This window comes from Zophobas morio, unplaced genomic scaffold (assembly GCF_036711695.1).
Source record: "Zophobas morio isolate AGI-343-1 ecotype UQ-CSIRO unplaced genomic scaffold, CSIRO_AGI_Zmor_V1 ptg000002l, whole genome shotgun sequence".
NCBI classification, from domain to species: domain Eukaryota; kingdom Metazoa; phylum Arthropoda; class Insecta; order Coleoptera; family Tenebrionidae; genus Zophobas; species Zophobas morio.
The window spans coordinates 716,280-736,231 of record NW_026972107.1 but is presented as its reverse complement, the minus strand read 5'-3'; the positions used below and the strand labels follow the sequence as shown (position 1 = coordinate 736,231).

The following is a 19,952-nucleotide window of genomic DNA, read 5'->3' as shown; positions in this document are numbered from 1 at the left end:
AATCGTTTCCAACGTGAATTTTTAGAAAATTTTGATCCGGAACATTTAAACACTTTGTTTTTCAAATCAGCTTGTGGAGATTTGTATTTTTTCAGAATTTTTGGGTAACTTTTCACAAAATTTCAAATTTTCACTGTATGAATTTTTGACGTTTTTTAGCACTTTTCAAAAATTATCAAAAGACCATTTCTTGTCGTTTTCGACTTACAAAATTTATTTTCAGCTTCATTTCTTGGAAAATTCCAACAATTTTTTCCGAATCGATAAGAAAGGGTTTTCGAGATCAAAAAAAATCATTTCCAAGTCGAATTTTTGGAAATTTTTGGTTTAGAACGAATTACACTTTATACATTTTTTTCAATTTTAAATACTTTAGTTTTTAATCGATTTTTCAGTTTTTCATGTCTTCATTTTTTCTAGTTTTCAATTTTTAGATTTTTCAATTTATAATTTGGCTCTTAAATTTTTCAAATTTGTTACAACTGAAATTTTCACAATATTGCAATTTTTGGATTTTTCAGTTTCTATATTTAAGTTTTTCTTAACTAATTAATTTTTAAAGCCTTTCACTGCGTTTATTTATACTGCGTTGACTGAGCATGTTTTTACATAATACCCCATTTGGAAATTTTCGAATTTGTTTTAAGTGTTTAAAATTTTCGATTTAGAATTATTCAATTCTACGTTTTTTCATTTTACAATTTTTCGCTTTCAAGTTTTCTACTTTTCAATTTTTCGATCATGCAAATTTTCGTTCCTACAGTTTTTCGTTCCGCAGTTTTTCGTTTCCTGGATTTTTCGATTTTTCATTTGTAGATATTTTGATTTTTTTTTATTTGAATTAATCGATTTGCATGTCTCCAATTTGTTGATTTGCAGTTTTTCTAGTTTTCAATTTTTAGCTTTTAAATAATCAAGCTCTCGTTTATGAATTTTTAAATTTTTGGCAAAGAAAAAACTAGTTTATTCGAACCGAAATTTTGAAAGATTATAAAGCAGGATTTTTTTTTATGTTGCTTCTGTGTTTTCGATGTGTTCTTTCGAAAATGGAAACATCCAAAATAAAAAAATCTAAAAGTAATAAATTTAGAAAGAGTTAATCTCCCTCATAGAACAAACCGCCCCTGTCACATGGTAATTTCTCGTAGAAAAATAAGGATTTTATAATTAAGCTCCGCCCCTCGGCTTATGACGAATAAAAAAAATCATCGGAGTTGGGATAGGGCGGGTGGGCGGGGCCTATGTATATATTAACAAGACAAAAAAAAAGCAAAACATAAGAACATTTTTACCCATTTTCGACCATTTTCAAAAATTACCTGAACACATTTTTTAGCACATTTGGACCTCTAGAAGTCACTTCGGGTTTCGATTCTTCGCTACCTGCTACCATTTGTTTCGAATCTCCCATTGAAATATACCAATTTTGTACATAACGTACTGAAGAGTTAATCGGACATTTTTCAGACACCCGGTATAGTAAAATATTTTTGCATGATGCAATTTTTACTAGTGACAACGAAACTGCTGATTAATAAAAGATTCAAATCAGTTTAAATTTGTAGATATTTTTTTTTAATTTTTAAAATAACGGCTGTCATAGGCTGTCATTTCCTTCTGTCAAAAATTGAGGTTATGGTTCCGAATGTTTTCTCAAAATCGTGATTTAAAACGTAGTGATTGTCCAATTTTGGCAATAATAATTGCCATTAAAGCTTAAAAACACGAATAAACCGTTTGTTGTCTCATCTTGTATACAAAACTGTCATTACGAATTTGAAACTAATTAGAGGTTATGTTTACCCAAACAAATTTCCTCGTTATTTCGGGTTTAGATTAACAAAGCGACCCAAGTATTAAAAATCTTGAAACCAATATTCGAACTTTGGCAGTTTTCTACTAATACAATCCAATTACAAAATGCGGAAAATTTGTAGGTTATGTTTGGCGGAAGCCCCCATAGCACACTCACTGCTGAACAGTAAATATGCACAGATGTTACAAGCGCTCACGTCTATCACCGTAAGTGATTCCACTTTACTAAACCCCCACTAATTTTTAGTTTGTAGCTGGAAGTTGATGAGGAAATAAATTCAATGTGCCTCAAATGTAGCCTAAACTTGAAGCTAGCATACACAATCCAACAAAAAATACTGAGGGCTCACGAAAAGCTAAAAAAGTCCCGTCTTGATGATACGACCATTCACAAATTTGAAGCAACTGAAACCACTCCAAGTCCAGTGCAAATCAAGCAAGAAAACCGCGACGAAATCACAACCAAATGCATAATTTGTAGCACAGTTGTGAAAAATGAGTGTCTTTCGTCACACGTGGAGAGCCACTTCAACGACAAGCAATTCTGTGACTTATGTAAAGAGAATTTCACCAATCTTGACTCATATCGTTCCCATTTACAAAAACACCCTGAACTCTCTCTTTATAAATGTAAAAAATGCAACCTGACGTTCCGCTACCACTCCCTATACACCATCCACGTGAAAGCCGCCCACACACCACCCCCAACGAAAATCAAAAAACGCCCAAGTGACAGACTCGCCAAACAACTAGACAAACTCCACAAAAAAGGAATCGGGAGCGAACTCGCCAAAAAACTGCTCTCCATATCCACCGAAGCCGCGTCAAATTTCCCCCTTCAACCACCACAACTCCAAACTTTCGTTTGCGACTTCTGCGACCGCCAATTCCCCGATAAAAACAAGCTAAGACACCACAAATCCGGCCACTTCCGGCGCGAGTGCCCCACGTGTCATAAACACATCACCCTCCCGAACTTCTCCAACCACGTGAGGAACCACGACAGCGGCCCCCAGGTGTGCGAGCAGTGCGGCAAGACCTACGACAGCGTGGAGAAGCTCCGCGGCCACGTTTTCTACCAACACAGCAAAAAGAAGTACGAATGCGAGGAGTGCAAGGTCACGTTCAAGAACCGCCACGGCCTCGGCACCCATCGGAAGCGCGAACACAACGGCAGCGGCCACATCTGCGAGACCTGCGGTCGGAAATTTTTGTTCGCCTATTGGCTGAAAAAGCACATCCAGTCCACCCACATGAAGATGAGGCCCCACATCTGCGAGTTTTGTCAGCGGGCGTTTTCGGGGAGGAACGCGCTTCTCACACACAGGAGGCAACACACGATGGAGACCCCGTATAAGTGCGAGGTTTGCGGGGAGGGGTTCAGGCAGAACGTGTCCTTGAAGGCGCACAGGAAGAGCAAGCACAATATCGTGGAGGCGGTGACTTGTAAGTGTGAGGTTTGTGGGAAGGGGTTTGCGTCGGAGCACGCGGTCAAGGCCCATATGAAATGTCACTGATTTTTTTTGTATATATTTACACGTAAATACATGTTAAGACAAGTTAAATATAATTTATACAGAAAATAAATTAGTTCTTTGGTAAAAAAATAACAAGTATGAAGTGGGAATAAATTAATACTGCTGTAGTACAGTCTGTAAAAAATTGAAGATGTGGGTCGCGTGCGGGTGGTCGGCGGCGGCTCGCGGAGCGAGCGCGCCGTGCTCCACACGCGTTTAAAATCACTAAAATCAACACTGGCCTACTCTGATGGTTACAGATAGGACAACGAAAGCTTATCACAAAGAAATACAAGTTTGCGTCTAACTACTAAGTCGTACATGACAATGTACACCTCGTCACATTTATTTACATTATCTAGTGCCTTAAGAGATGACTTACCTTGATAGAAAAAGACAGCCATAGATCAGTAAGTCTTTTGTTTTTGGTTTATGATTACGACGAAAACCCCATAAATCAATCTAAAAATATGTACCTCTATTAGAAATGATGTGTGTTGCGTTAACTGATCTCCGGAAACGCGGCGTCCATTACAACCTCAAAAATTTCCTTAAAAAAAAAACAAGTTATTTTGATCTTCACCTAAGGTCGATTTATAAACTTGCCGCTGGCGTTGCTGTTTACCGTTTATATCATAGATTAATAGGGTGGGTGGGCGGGCTAGAACCTGCTAAGTTAAGACTGATTTTGGTAAATGAGAATGATTCAATAAATCGAGAACTCGAGAAATAAAAAAAATCGAAAATTTAAAAAAAACTGAAAAGTCTAAACATTACAGAATGCCATTGTAAAATCGAAAAATCAGAAATCGAAAAGCACAAAGATTGAAAATTCGAAAAATGAAAAATTGAAAAACGAAATTTCGCAAACTTTTTCCCGATTTTTGAATTTTTGGATTTCCAGTTTTTAGATTTTTCAATTTTACAGCTTTGCAATTTTTGACATTTTTTGATTCGAAAAGTACAATAACGAAAAATTAAAGATCAAAAAACTAGAAAATCTGAAAAAATAGAAAAATCGAAATGCTGCAGAAACGAAAAATGGAAAAATTCTAAAATCGTAAAATTAAAAAAGTAAAAAAAAAATTATAATTATTATTAAGCACATTTAAAATGAATTGGAAACAAATTTGTCAAAACGAAACAAAAAAATCGAAGAATTGAAGAAAGGAAAAATCGAAAACATTGAAAATGAAAAAACATGAAAAATCAAAAAATTGTAAAAATAAATGAAAGATTCGAGAATTTGAAGAAACAAGAAAAATGCAAAAATTCAAATAGAAAAACTGAGGTAACAAAAATTAAAAAAATTAAAATTGAAAAAACAAATATTATAAAATCGAAATACGAAAAATCGAATATTTGAAAAAATTCATAAAATAAAGAAATCCAAAAATCTGCAAAGTCGTAAAATTTGTGAAAACGAAACATTGAAAAATAGATTAATTGAAAATATAAAGGAAAAAAATACAAAAATTGAACGAGAAATCGAAAAGTGATGAAGTCGAAAAATAGAGAAAACGACAAACAAAAAGTTAAAAGTTGAAGAACTGGAAAAGCGGAAAAATCAAAAAACGAAAAAATGGAAAACTGGAAAAACTGAGAAACCGAATAGGCCAAAATAAAAAATTGAAAAACTGATAAATCGAAAACCTGAACAATCAAATCTCGATAAATCGAGAATGAAAAATTAAGAAATCGAAAAATTGAAAAGCAGAAAGTCGAAAAATCGGAAGATTAAGAAATATTGAAAAATTAAAATATCAAAAGATTGAAAAATCTAAAATTTAAAAATCCAAAAATTGAAAAATCGAAAAAGTAAAAAGGTAGAGACATCGAAAAATCCAGAAGTCAAAAATAGAAAAGCCCAAGAATTGAAATATTGAAAAATCCTAAAAACTGAAAAATCGAAAAATCAAAAACCTGAAAAATCAAAAAATTAAAGAATTGAACAGGAAAATCGAAACACTCGAAGGTCAAGAAATGGGAAAATCAAAACATCGATTAATTGAAAAATCGAAAAATTGAGTTTATAATAGTCAAATTTGAAAAATTAAAAATCGAAAATTTGACAAAATGACAATTGAAAAACAGAAAATCTAAAACTGGAAAGTCGAAAAATCAAAAGATTAGGAAATCGAAACATTTGAAAAATTCGAAAACTTGGAAAAAATTGAAATATCGAAGAACTGAAATGAAAAATCGAGAAATCGAACGTCGAGAAGTTGGAGACTCGGAATACGTACTGAAAAATTCCAGAATTGAAATATCGAAAAATCGGGGAATTGAAAATTTGTAAAATAGAGAAATCGAAAAGTCAAAAATCGAAGTTAAAAGTCGGAAAATTGAAAATTCCAAAAATCTAAAAAAGTACAAAATCGAGAAATCCACAAGTCGAAAAGTGGAAAAATACAAAAATTGAAGAATTGAAATACTGAAAAATCGTAGAACTGAAATATTGACAAATCGAAAAAGTAAAAAATGGAGAAATCCCAAAAATCGAAAAATTGAAAAATTCAGAACTCGAAAAATCTATAATCACTGTGTTTAGGGTATTTAGGTGTAAAATTTTAAAAATCGAAAATGTAAGATATCAAAAAAGTTGAAGATTCTCAAATGTAATAATCTAAAAATGGGAAAATCAAAAAAAAAAACGAAAAACCGAAAAATTGACGAATCGAAATATTTGAAAAATTGAAATACTGAAAAATCGTAAAACTGAAAAATCGAAAAATTAAAACATCAAAAAAACGAAAAATTGGAAAACCTAAAATTTAAATTTCGAAAAACTGAAGAATATAAAATTTAAAATTCGAAAAATGGAAATATCAAAAGGTAAAAAATTGAGAATTGGAAAAGTCAAAAATTGAAGAATCGAAATATTGAAAAATTTCAGACTTGAAATATCGAAAAATCGAGAAATAGAAAAGTCAAAAATCGAAGTTAAAAGTCGGAAAATCTAAAAAAGTACAAAATCGAGAAATCGGCAAATCGAAAAGTCGAAAAATACAAAAATTGAAGAATTGAAATACTGAAAAATCGTATAATTGAAATATTGAAAAATCGAAAAAGAAAAAAATGGAGAAATCCCAAAAATCGAAAAATTGAAAAATTCAGAACTCAAAAAATCTATAATCAGTGTGTTGTCTTTAGGGGTAAAATTTTAAAAATTGAAAAACCGAAAAATTGACGAATCGAAATATTTGAAAAACTTCAAAACTGAAATATCGAAAAATAGAAGAAAGATGAAGAACCGAAACATTGAAATATTGAAAAATCGGCAAATCGAAAATTTGAAAAATTGAAATACTGAAAAATCGTAAAACTGGAAAACCAAAAATTTAAAATTCGAAAAACCGAAGAATATAAAATTTAAAAATCGAAAAGTGGAAAAATCAAAAAGTAAAAAATTGAGAATTGGAAAAGTCAAAAAATTGACGAATCGAAATATTGAAATATCCCAAAACTGAAATATCGAAAAATTGAGCAATCGAAAAATCCAAAAAGTAAAGCCGAAAAATCGAAACCTTAAAAAACTAAAAAATGAAAAATCAAAAACCTGCAAAATCGAAAAATTAAAGAATTGAAGAACAGGAATATCGAAACCCCCGAAAGTCAAGAAATGGGAAAATCAAAACATCGATTAATTGAAAAATCGAAAATTTGAAAAAACGACAGTTGAAAAACAGAAAATCCAAAACCGGGAAGTCGAAAAATCTATAGATTAACAAATCAAAACATTTGAAAAATTCTAAAACTTGAAAAACTGAAATATCGAAGAACTGAAATGAAAAATCGAGAAATCTAAAAATCTAAAATTTAAAATATTTAAAATACCAAAAAATTGAGAAATCTAAAATTTAAAAATCGAAAAAGCCGAAGAACAGAAATATTGAAAAATCCCAAAACTGAAATATCGAAAAACTGAAAAATGAAGGAAAAACTGAAATATCCAAAAACTGAGAATCTAAAAAATCGAAAAATCAAAAAAAGTGAAGTCGAAATATCGAAATCTTAAAAAAATCGAAAAATTGAAAAATGAAAAACCTGCAAAATCGTAAGATTGAAAAATTGAATAACAAGTAAACTGAAAAATCCCAAAACTGAAATGTCCAAAAACTGAGAAATTAAAAAATTGAAAAATTGAGAAATCGAAAAATCAAAAAAGTGATGTTGAAAAATCGAAACCTGAAAAAATAGAAAAATTGAAAAACCAAAAAACCTGAAAAATTAATTAATTGAAAAATCGACAAATAAACAGTTTATAAAAGTCAAAAATTGAAAAATCGAAATATTTAAAAATCGTAAAATTGAAGAGAAAAACTGAAAACCGAGAAATTGAAAAATTGAGAAATTGTAAAATCCAAAAATTGAGGAGTAAACTGAAAAGTCCCCAAACTAAAATTTCGAAAAAATGAGATTTCGAGACTTCGTTCATTTTCATAACTTACAAGGGTTATCATATAAAATAAATTGCAAAATCAAATTTTATAATTTTTCGAAAAAACTGGATTCATTTACCTGATCAATTTTTTTGATATCACAATTTTTGGTTTTTTCATTGTCTTTAATTTTTTCAATTTTTTAATTTCTCCACTTTCAAATGTTTTCAATTTTTCGTTTCTTCTTTTTGTCGATTTGGAATTTTCAATGTTACAATTTTTAATTTCTCGTTTTTCCATTACAATTTTTCGTTTATTCAATTTTTCAAATTTTCAGTCTTTAAATGTTCAGTTGGTTGTTTTTCCAATTTTTAAAATTTTAAATTTTGCAATTCTTGAATTTCCACTTATGCGATTTTCCGTTTTCTCTAATTTTCAACATTGCATTTCTTCGATTTTGCACTTATTCGATTTTTAAGTTTCTTAATTTTTAATCTAAAGTAAAAAGTCGACACATCGAAAAATCCAGAAGTCAAAAATGGAAAAGTCGAAGAACAAAAATATTCAAAAATCCAAAAACTGAGAATCTAAAAAATTGAAAAACTGAGAAATCGAAACCTGAAAAAATAGAAAAATTGAAAAACCAAAAAACCTGAAAAATCGACAAATAAAGAGTTTATGAAAGTCAAAAATTGAAAAATCGAAATATTTAAAAATCGTAAAATTGACGAAAAAAACTGAAAACATGTGTAAAATGGTAAATTTTTGTAGCAATCAACTTAAATCCTAAATTTTCAACGGGAACAGCAACTGCAACGGCACGTTTATAAATCCCACTTTAGTTTTGTTCACGTGCTAACGATCCACCACACATTAAAAAAAACGAGTTGTAAACGGACCTACTTTTTCCAACTCTAGACAACACGAAAAGTCATTGGTGGATCTTTACCACGACTACCACTCACGTAAAGCAACTGCTTATTCATATTCTTCTCCTGGAATGCATCGAAGACCTTCTTCGCGCCGTTTTTGGCGGCGGTCGCCCCCACCAGCGTCGTCACCAACTCTGGTACGTTGCTCACGAACAAAACCTGCGCTTGTCTCATCGTTCGGATCTTCTCGTCGACCGTTCGCGTCGCTCCGGGACTCGCCAACGTCCCCCCCGGCCAGAAATTCTTCAAAATCAGCGTTATGTAATAATGCAGCATCTGCTCGGAGAACCACCACGAAATGGTCTCGTGGATTTGCCGATTGATGTTCCGCCCGTACGTCACCTGGACGAACCCAATCAGCGTCTTCCGGAGGTACTTGAACACGCCCCTCATGTCGAAAAGCTCGCCCAGGAGGCCGTACAGCGGCTCGGCGATCGTGTCCTTCTCGTCGTGGAACTTCCCATGGTGCCCGTTGATCTTGACGAAGTCCACCGTGTCGGCCGAAACGGGGGCGTCCAAGCACTGCGATATGTCTTCTTCTTCGCTTTCTTTAATTGACATGCTGTCTTTGCTTTGCTCGCTGCCGCTACATGAATAATAATAATAGTAACAATAGTTTACACCACTATCTTACCTTTTGAATAAGGTGGAGAACGAAAAGCGCGACTTCTTCGGACTGGGCGTGGAATGCTTCAAGTGGTCGGAGCTAGGGCTGAGGAACGAATACACCGCCTCGCTTTGATTGAGCCTGTCGTCGGTCAAGATAAACTGCAACAACCAATGAAAGCGAGCTGCAATGCAAGCCCCGCCTACTCACGTCTAAGTACTTCTGGATTTGTTGTTTCGCTTTTTCGAGTGACGCCCTGTCGCTTTTGCCGAACAGGAACTTGAAGGTGTTGGACGGGAGTTCGAGGGCGCGGATTTCGGAGCACAAGGGGCGGAGCTTGCGGTGGAGCTCCTGGAATTGGGTCAAGCTACGACAGACGACCCATCCGGTGCTGATGCTTTCTTCGCCGTCGATTTGGTCCTCGGCCATTTGTACCACGAGCACGAACTGAAGAGGTTCGCGCTCGTCGGGGACTTCCGCCGACTGGACCACGGTGCGCCACTTACCCAAGTTCTCGCCCCAGACCTCGGTGCGCGTTAAGTGGGCTTCGAGCTGGCGGCGCTCTCCCTGTAGCCACTCGACCTCCTTTTCCAACTTACTCAGGACTTTGGATTCGGGACGTAGTGAAGTCCTGAGGGCTTGAAGCGCCTGAGAAATACACCAAAAGTTCGTGGTTGAAACTAGTCTAAACTCGAATTTACTTGTGTTTTATTGTTGAGTCGCTCCTCCAGCTGGTCCAGCTTTTGTTTGGCGTAGTTGGAGTGGTCGCCTACGTTTAAATTTGTACTGTCGACGCTCGAGAAGGAGTCTCCGGATAATTGGCGCTCCTCCAGCGACCGGTCGATGTCGGATATGTCGTCTTCTTTCTCCATAGCGGCCACCATCTCCTTGTAGTAGTCGCTGATTAAAAACGGCTGATAATACTTATCTTCTAGGGTTTGTACAACCTGAGACTGTACTTCGTAGAATACTTCTGGTCCCTTGTCACCTAGCAAAAAAGCTTCCATTCTCTTCCGCGTGCTCTTATCCACTTTAATCTCCGACGTCGGGTTTCTTATAAAAGTATAAAAAATTTCCGCCCCCAACTGGTGCCAGTTTTTTCTCACAGCCGTGCGCAACTCCTCCACCGCCGTCCAGTACCTCACCAAGTCCTGGCTGGCCAACGTATCCAGAAACTGCGACAAGTACTTCCGCCCCAGCACGTGCTCCAAAATCGACGCAATCGGCAACGTCTTCTTGAAATCGTCGGCGAACTGATACCCCAGCTCCCACCCGAGACTGGCCAACCGCTTCTCGCACTCCTTCTTCGCCACGGTCAACTGATTTATATACTTCCGGAGTTTTTTTGCCGCGTTGATGTCCGATTTGTTCACTCCGGCGGACGCCAGGACGCTCTTTTCGTTATCCAAATCTACGCCTTTGGAGCGGTTCAAGTTCTGGAGCGTCGTGGCCTGCATCAACTTCGTCACCAAACTGTATCTGATGGATTTGAGGGCGTCGATGTCGTCGGTTTTCGCTATTATTTTCAGGATGTCTTCGAAGCTCTTCGCGTACTCGAAAGCTTTGACGTGCACGTTGGCGGCGATTTTTTGCGCTTCGATGTAGTAGATTATATGGAGGTTGAAGAAGTCGGGGTCGGTGACGGTGTCGATGAATGGCTTAAACACTGTAGGACGTGGTTATTTTTTTATTAAGTGGAAGAGGCGAAGCGGAAGCACGCAAGAAAGGAACAAAATCGAGCAATGAACATTCATATACAGAGTTTTCAAATATAATGTATATATAAATTCAAGTAGCTGCCTTGATAAGTAGTGATTACATTCTTTGAAAAAAAAAAATCGATATGTGTTTATACAAATTATCCATTTTAAACATGTTTTAAGTTTCATGTTGTGAAAAGAAGTCTACACACATTAAAACAAAAAGGCAAAAAGTAAGCCCGCCCACCCACCCTATCTCAATTGTGATTATTTTTTTTTTATTCGCTGTGAACCAAGAGGGCGGAGCTTAACTGCAAACTACTTATTTCTTCACAAGAAATAAAAAACATGTTTTTGAGTATCGTGTTGTTTAAAAATAATAATAATAATAATAATAATAATGTGGCAGTTTATTTTACTGATTAACTCAAGAACAACTTACTCCATTTTCATAACTTACAAGGGTTATCATACAAAATAAATTGCAAAATCAAATTTTATAATTTACTGGATTTATCCTTGACCAATTTTTTGATATCACAATTTTTGTTTTTTTTATTGTCTTTAATTTTTTCAATGTTACAGTTTTTCGATATTACAATTCGAATTCGAGTTTTCAATTTTCAAATTTTCAATCTTTAAATGTTCAGTTGGTTGTTTTTCCAATTTTTAAAATTTTTAATTTTGAAATTCTTCAATTTCCACTTATGCGATTTTCCGTTTTCTCTAATTTTCAATATTGCAGTTCTTCTTCGATTTTGCACTTATTAAATTTTTAAGTTTCTTAATTTTTAATCTTTCGATTTTCTAATTTTTTGTTTCTTCAATTTTTTAAGTTCTTGATTTCGAATTTTTAGAATTTTGTAAGTTTTCGTTTTATACTTTTGCCCTTTTTCATTTTTGATTTTTCAATTTTACAATACGGATCGAAAAATTAGAAAACCCAAAAATGGTAAATAAATTAAAAACATGTTTTTGAGTATCGTGTTTTTTAAAAAAAAAAATTAATGTGGCACTTAATTTTATTTATTAAATTAAGAACAACTTACTCAATTTACAAGGGTTATCATAAAAATAAAATTTGCAAAATCAAATTTTATAATTTTTCGAAAACACTGAAAAACTGGATTTATTTGCCTTTGACCAATTTTTGGTTTTTTCATTGTCTTTAATTTTTTCAATTTTTTCATTTTTCAATGTTTTTCAATTTCAGAATTTTTCGATCTTTCAACTTTAATTTTTTCAATTTCTCAACTTTCAAATGTTTTCAATTTTTCGTTTCTTCTTTTTGTCGATTTGGAATTTTTCAATGATACAATTTTTCGATATTACAATTCGAATTGGTTGTTTTTCCAATTTTTAAAATTTTAAATTTTGCAATTCTACAATTTCCACTAATGCGATTTTCCGTTGTCTCTAATTTTCAATATTTCGGATCTACAACATTTATGGAAAATAAACCGATTATTATTATTACCATTATTGTTATTATTTCTTCGATTTTGCACTTATTCGATTTTTAGTTTCTTAATTTGTAATGTTTCGATTTTCCAATTTTTTAAGTTCTTGACTTCGAATTTTTAGAATTTTGTAAGTTCTCCTTTTATACTTTTGCTTTTTTTCATTTTTGATTTTTCAATTGTACAAAAATCGATAAATTTCAGATCGAAGAACTGAAGAAACGAAAAATTGAAACATTGAAAAGAACATTGAAAAGCTAAAAATCGAGAAACTTAACAGTAGAAAAAAAATGTTTCGGAAAATTAGAAAAAAGAAAAAACGAATCGGATCGAAAAATTAGAAAACACAAAAATTGTGAAATCGAAAAATTATTGAATCGTCAAAACTGCATAGCCAAAAAATTGGAATATTGACACATCGAAAAATTGAAAAATTAAAAATCGAAAACCTGAAAAGTCGAATAAATGAAAGTCTCAAAATCCAATAATAATAAAAAAATGGTAAACTTCTAAAAACGTAAAATTGAAAAAGTGAAAATGTTAACAATTATTATCATTTTTACATATTTAAAACGAAAACTAGAAATCGCAAATCAAAGAGTCAAGAAACGAAAAATTGAAAATCCAAAACTTGAAGAAACGAAAATTGAAAAAATTGGAATTGTAAAAACAAAACATCATAAAATCGGAACGTTAAAAAATCAAAAAATGAGAAATTGAAAGTTGGAGAAATTTTAAATCGGAAAACTGAATAATTTGAACAGTTGTATATCGTAAAATTGAACAAACAAAGAAACTTAAAACATGTTTAAAATAGTAAATTTGTATAGGGAAATGTCGATTTTGCAATTACGCTCCGCCCCTCGGTCTGACAACGAATGAAATCGTTGAGATCGAGATGGATCGGTGGGGCTTCTATTTTGCTTTTCTTTTTTAATTAATACACACATGTTTCACATGGCAATTGCAAAACTAAATTTATTTAGCTTTAACCAATTTTTTGATTTCACAATTTTTGGTTTTTTCATTGTCTATTTAATTTTTTCAATTTTTTTCATTTTTCAATGTTTTTCAATTTCATAATTTTTCGTTGTTTCAACTTCAATTTTTTCAATTTTTCAATTTCTCGACTTTCAAATGTTTTCAATTTTTCGACATTACAATTCGAATTCGAGTTTCCAGTTTCCCAATTTTTAATTTTTCAATTTTTCAAATATTCAATCTTTAAACGTTCAGTTGATTTTTCCAATTTTTAAAATTTTTAATTTTGCAATTTTTCAATTTCCACTAATGCGCTTTTCCGTTTTCTCTAATTTTCAATATTTCGAATCTACAATATTTCATTTCTGGAAAATAAACCGATTATTATTATTATTATTTCTTCGATTTTGCACTTATTCGATTTTTAAGTTTCTTAATTTTTAATCTTTCGATTTTCCCATTTTTTGTTGCTTCAATTTTTTAAATTCTTGACTTCGAATTTTTAGAATTTTGTAAGTTTTCGTTTTATACTTTTGCCTTTTTTCATTTTTGATTTTTCAATTTTACAAAAATCGAAAAACTTCATATCGAAGAACTGAAGAAACGAAAAATTGAAACATTGAAAAGCTTCAAAATCGAGAAACTTAAAAGTAAAAAATTAGAAAGAAAAAGAAACGAATCGGATCGAAAAATTAGAAAACCCAAAAATTGTAAAATCGAAAAATTACATGAAAAAGTTTCAATAAATGAATGGAAAACTTCTACAAACATAAAATTGGAAAAGTGAGAATTTTAAAAATTATTATCATTCTTACATATTTAAAACGAAAACTGGACATCGCAAATCAAAGAGTCAAAAAACGAAAAATTGAAAAATTGCAAATCCAAAAATTGAAAAAATTGGACTTGTAAAAACAAAACATCATAAAATCCGAACGATAAAAAATCAAAAAATTGTACAAATAAATAAAATAAACATCGAAAACTCGAAATTCTGGAATTTTTAGTCTCGGAATATCCACAATTTTTGAAATCTTTGAAACATTTAGAATCTTCATAATCTCTAGTCTCTCAGTCTTCAAATTTTTTGGATTCTTCAGCCTTTGAAATACTCAGAATCTGCAATCTTCCAAATACTGTGAATCCTCAGAGTTTTCTGAAACTTTGGAGTCTTCAGTATCTTCATTCAAAATCTTCAGAATCTCTAGAATCTTTCAAACCTGTACAATCCCTAGAAATTTTAAAGTCTCGGAATATCAGGAATATTTAAAATTTTTGAAATTTCTAGAACTTCCGAAATATTATAATCTTCGGATTCTTCGAAATCTTCAGTCTTCAATTTTTTGAAATTTTTACCCTTAGAATGTACTCAGAATATTCAGAATCTTCGAAAGCTCAAAGTTTTCGGGTAAATTCAATAAACTTCAACTTCAACTTCAACAAATATTTGAATTTTCAGCATCTTTGAAATCTTCAGAATTTTCAGAATGTTCCAAATCTCCAAAAACTTCAAAATCTTTCGAATCTTTAGAATCTCTGGAATCACTAGAGGCTCGGAATATCCGTAATTTTTGCGAATTTCTGGAATCCTCGAAGTTTGGAGTTTCCGGAATTTTTGAAATTTTTAGAATTTTTGGAATCTTTAGGACTTTCATAGTGTTAGAATCTTCAAAATCTTCAGTTTTCAAATTTTTTGGAATCTTCAATCTTCCAAATACTGTGAATCTTCGGAATCTTCAGAACCTCCAATATATTCATTCAGAATCTTCAGAAGCCCCAGAATCTTTCGAATCTTTACAGTCTCTAAAATTTTTGAAGTTTCGGAATATACTGGATTTTTGGAATTTCTGGACCGTTGACATCATTGAAATATTTAAAATATTAATTAAGTTTTTAAATTTTTTGGAATCTTCAGTCTTTGAAATACCTATTTAAACATTTAGAATCCTCATAATCTCTTGAGTCTTTCGAATCTTCAAAGTCCTCAAATTTTTTGGACTCTTCAGCCTTTGAAATACTCAGAATACTGTGAATCCTCAGAATTTTTGGAAACTTTGGAATCTTCAGTATCTTTATTCAAAATCTTCAGAATCTCTAGATTCTTTCAAACCTTTACAATCCCTAGAAATTTTAAAGTCTCAGAATATCAGGAAAATTTGAAATTTCTAGAACGTCTGAAATATTATAATCTTTAGATTCTTCGAAATCTTCAGTCTTAAAATTTTTTGAAATCTTCAGCCTTCGAATGTACTCAGAATATTCAGAATCTTCGAAACCTCAAAGTTTTCGGGCAAATTCAATAAACTTCAACTTCAGGTTCAACAAATATTTGAATCTTCAGAATTTTCAGAATCTTCAGAATCTCCCAAATCTCCAAAAACTTCAAAATCTTTCGAATCTTTAGAATCTCTGAAGTTTGGATTTATCTGGAATTTTTGAAATTTTTGGAATCTTTAGGACTTTCATAATGTTAGAATCTTCAAAATCTTCAGTTTTCAGATTTTTGGAAACTTCAGCTTTGGAAATACTCAGAATTGTAAGTTTTTTGAAATTTTCAGATCCTTCAGAATCTTAAATTAGAAGTTTCGAACCTTTGGAATCTTCATATTCTTCAGAATTTTCTTAATTTCAAAGTTTTCCGATTTTTTGAAATCTTTAGTCTTCGAAATTTCCAGAATCTTCAGAAACTTTAGAATCTCTAGAATCCCAGAATATACGGAATTGTTGAAATTTCTGAAATCTCTGGAAATTTTGGAGTCTTTATAATTTCGATTCGAAAAATTGCAAAATCGAAAATGTTGAAAATCGAAGAACTGAAGAAACGAAAAATGTAAACATTGAAAAGCTTAAAATCGAGAAACTTAAAAATCAAAAAAAAGTTTCGAAAAATTGGAAAGAAGAAAAAACGAATCGGATCAAAAAATTAGAAAATCCAAAAATTGTAAAATCGAAAAATTATTGAATCGTCAAAACTGCATAGCCAAAAAAACGGAATATTGACACATCGAAAAAATGAAAAATTAAAAATCGAAAAACTGAAAAATCGAATAAATGAAAAAGTCTGAAAATCCAATAATAAAAAAATGGGAAACTTCTAAAAACGTAAAATTAAAAAAGTGAAAATTTTAAAAATTATTATCATTCTTACATATTTAAAACGAAACCTAGAAATCGCAAATCAAAGAGTCAAAAAACGAAAAATAAAAAATTGCAAATCCAAAAATTGACGAAACGAAAAATTGAAAGTTGGAGAAATTTTAAATTGGAAAACTGAATAATTTGAAGAAACAAAGAAAAACCTTTTCACACCAAGAAACTTAAAACATGTTTAAATGATAAATTTGTGTAGGGAAATATCCATTTTGCATTACGCTCCGCCCCTCGGTCTGACAACGAATGAAAAATTCATGATGGGTGGAGCTTCTCTTTTGGTTTTCTTGTATAATTAATACTTTTAGTTTTCCTTGTATGACATAATTACTTAAGAACATGTTTCACATAGTAATTGTTCGTAGAAAAAAAGGATTTTACAATTAAGCTCCGCCCCTCGGTTTACCATGAATAAGAAAAAATCATCAGAATTAAGAGAGGGCGGGTGGGCGGGGCTTATATTTTGCCTTTTTTCTTAATATACATAGCCGTCTTTTCACAACAAAAAATTGAAAACAACATGTTTTAAGTTTCATGTTGTGAAAAAAGTTTACACATATTAAAACAAAAAGGTAAAAAGTAAGCCCGCCCACCCACCCTATCTCAATTGTGATGATTTTTTTATTCGCGGTGAACCAAGAGGGAGGAGCTTAACTGCAAAATACTTATTTCTTTACAAGAAATTAAAAACATGTTTTTGAGTATCGTGTTGTTCAAAGAATACTATGTATTTTAAGACAAAAAGGCAAAATATTAACCCCGCCCACCCACCCCATCTTTATTGTGATGATTTTTTTTATTTTTGGAAACTTAAAACATGTTTAAAATGGTAAAATCTTGTAGACAAATGTGGATCTTGCAATTAAACCCCGCCTACCGATCTTACAACGAATGAAAAATTCATCACAATTGAGAATTGAGATCGGGGCGGGTATGGGTGGGACCTAATCTTTGCTTTTATTTTATTGGAGAAAAATAAGGCTTTTGCAGTTAAGCTCCGCCTCTTTGGCTCACGACGAATAAAAAAATCACTACAATTGAGAGAGGACGGGCAGGCGGGCGGGGCTACAGTTTGCCTTATTTTCTTAATACATGTAATCAACTTAAATCCTCCACTTTTCTTCGACAACCCCTTTAAATGCAGCAAAAATTGAACATCAAGGTTACTGTCAACGGAGTTTATAAATCCCGCTTATTTGACGTAACTGTCAAAATAAACAAAAAATGGGGTGGTGTTACCAACATATTTTTTTTTACACCAAATTTCAAAGATTGCTGGATGCCTTTTTTATTCGATCATATGGTACATTTATATCTTTATTGAACCAGAAATCTTTGGAGACTTTCTTTTTCAAAGAATGTATTAAACAAAAGGCGTAATTAATTTTAGCAGGAGATAAGCCTTGGGTCAAATAATAATTTTTGCCACTATGGTACCCACAAAAGCACACCTACACCTACCTTTACAAGCTAAAATCTCTCGTAGGAAATACTTGGAAGGCGAGAGCGAATAACTGCGCGGCAAAAGAAACATGATGAATAATTCACTAGCAGACCTGATGTACTTCATTTCTTTATCGGATGACATGACGTGCGGCGAAAGCGCAAACATGGGTGGATGGTCAGAGTCAGCTCTAAACACACCCACTTAAAAAAAACACCCCAGCAACCCCAAATACTCACACACAAGCCTTAGCTTCCCGGATTTTCTCAAAATGGCTGGTGACTTTCGACACGATATCGCACGCGATGAGTTTGGCGTGGTCCACGCGAGCCAGCCGCTCGTGCAGGATTTCAATAGCCCCCCATAAGTCCTCCCGGATGTTCTCCCCCAGCGCCTCCCAGTTATACGCGTACTCCCGCAAGTACACCAGAAAGTAGTCCCTCACGATGAAATCCAGCAACTGCTGCAGCAAACTATCGACCGTGCGGCCGAAAACTTGCGTGAAGTGGGCTTGGGGCGTCTTTGTGTTGGCGTTGGCGTCGTAGTCGCGCTGAAACTTACGTGTAATGAAAGATATTAGAGTGAGGGGGCTCACCATTAGGGTGACTCTGAAGTTCTCGATGTCTTTCAAGGTTTGTTCGGCCCCCACGGTGGCCAAGTGACGCGAAGACAGCTTGATGTGGATCCACACCACGATGCCTATACTCATCACTACGACCGCGGAGGTGAGTAGTGCGAAAAGGAGGAAGGAGAGGCATGTTGAAGAGAGTAGTGAGAGTCCGAGACATGCAGTGGCGATTGCTGTCACATAAACGTACATCCTGCGAAAATGAGTCGGCGGTAAACATAACTTAACCTAAAAATGTACAAAGACAAAAACACTTACGTATCACTTGTGAATCATTTTATAAGTTATCGAGTGATAACGCCATCGTCGATAAATAACTCAAGAGGGCTTGTTTTATGTAAAAGAACCAGCGATATTTTTATTGTTTGAATGACATTTGGTAAGAATCACTCGTGTATTGTTGGTTGCATATTCATCAACTTTGACATTTAATCAAACTTTATAAAACTAACTAAACTATTAAATTAAAACTTGAACATTGCTATTTGCTTTTTCAACAGTTCTGAGTATTCCGCGACATAGTCTTCTCGTATTTCGTGAAAAAAATCCACTATCACTGTATACACACCCCGTGATACTTTCACGTCGCCAAAAACTTCAACATGAGTGTCAACAACTGGAAACTTTTCTACTTTATACATATCTAACAACACTTTAGCCTTATTTACAACATCAGTTCTAACTCTGTGACAACTTAACAAATAATGACTGCTTGAATCAGAGTCATAAGTATAAAATCCAAAAAGTTTGACGTTCTGTGTCCCCCATAGCGATTTATCGCTCCCAAGAAAGCTTCCAATTTCACACAAAATGTATGGCTTTCGTTGAGTGTCCTCCATTCTTCTTAGAACTCGGTAATACTCATCCCTCAGCGGCCTATACTTGTACTTCAAATTTTTCAATTTTCTTTGGGTGGCTTGAACTCTGGCTTTCGAGGTTTCTTCAGACTTTAGTTCCTTGGCAAACTCTTCCAGTAATTCTTTGATGAGTTCTGGCGAGACATCGTCTTGTGTGGACGTAGAAGGGGCCGCTTCACACATTTTGGTGTTAGTTTTGGTCCCAATAACTGCGAAATAAATAAATTTAACGATAAATTAACTGCGATATTTCAAGTTTTAAAAATGACAGTGGTGTCGTTTGACAGATGACAACCAACAAAAATTATAAACACCAAATTAAAAAATAATACATTACCTAGCGTTTCTGCAAACACGTATAAAAACTACGACACAAAGAAAATCTACTTTGAAAGCTTAGTAACAAGAGGAAAGGATTTAATTTCAAAGAGACAACGGGGTTTTTCGTGCTGCTACATTGCCACTTTGCCGCTTGTCAC

The 19,952-nt window shown here is 33.1% G+C and overlaps 2 protein-coding genes across 3 annotated transcripts; one reads left to right on the top strand and one right to left on the bottom strand.

Annotated features, from left to right (window-relative positions):
* The first annotated feature begins 1,627 nt into the window (after positions 1-1,627).
* On the top strand, positions 1,628-3,402 carry LOC135123323 (zinc finger protein 267-like). Its single transcript, XM_064047864.1, has 2 exons — positions 1,628-2,022; positions 2,070-3,402. Exons 1-2 carry the CDS (start codon positions 1,921-1,923, stop codon positions 3,330-3,332), a joined length of 1,365 nt encoding a protein of 454 aa, XP_063903934.1. The 5' UTR covers positions 1,628-1,920; the 3' UTR covers positions 3,333-3,402.
* On the bottom strand, positions 3,330-19,902 carry LOC135123309 (sorting nexin-25). Of its 2 annotated transcripts, XM_064047851.1 has the most exons (10): positions 19,811-19,902; positions 18,875-19,682; positions 18,584-18,809; positions 18,228-18,538; positions 18,006-18,178; positions 9,955-10,919; positions 9,464-9,901; positions 9,281-9,414; positions 8,680-9,232; positions 3,330-3,882 (listed from the first exon to the last, which is right to left on the bottom strand). In XM_064047851.1, the coding sequence occupies exons 3-10, from the start codon at positions 18,806-18,808 to the stop codon at positions 3,835-3,837; spliced, it is 2,847 nt and encodes a 948-aa protein (XP_063903921.1). In that variant the 5' UTR covers position 18,809; positions 18,875-19,682; positions 19,811-19,902; the 3' UTR covers positions 3,330-3,834. The 2 variants fall into 2 exon arrangements, with proteins under 2 accessions (XP_063903921.1, XP_063903913.1); XM_064047843.1 differs by lacking the exon at positions 19,811-19,902 and having other exon boundaries at positions 18,875-19,741.
* Positions 19,903-19,952: the final 50 nt, after the last annotated feature.

Coding starts and splice junctions, on each gene's coding strand:
- LOC135123323 (XM_064047864.1), top strand. CDS start 1,921: ATGCGGAAAATTTGTAGGTTATGTTTGGCGGAAGCCCCCATAGCACAC. Junction 2,023..2,069: donor AAGCGCTCACGTCTATCACC/GTAAGTGATTCC, acceptor TTTAGTTTGTAG/CTGGAAGTTGATGAGGAAAT.
- LOC135123309 (XM_064047851.1), bottom strand. CDS start 18,808: ATGTACGTTTATGTGACAGCAATCGCCACTGCATGTCTCGGACTCTCA. Junction 9,902..9,954: donor GACTCAACAATAAAACACAA/GTAAATTCGAGT, acceptor TGTATTTCTCAG/GCGCTTCAAGCCCTCAGGAC. Junction 9,233..9,280: donor TTCTCCACCTTATTCAAAAG/GTAAGATAGTGG, acceptor TTATTCATGTAG/CGGCAGCGAGCAAAGCAAAG.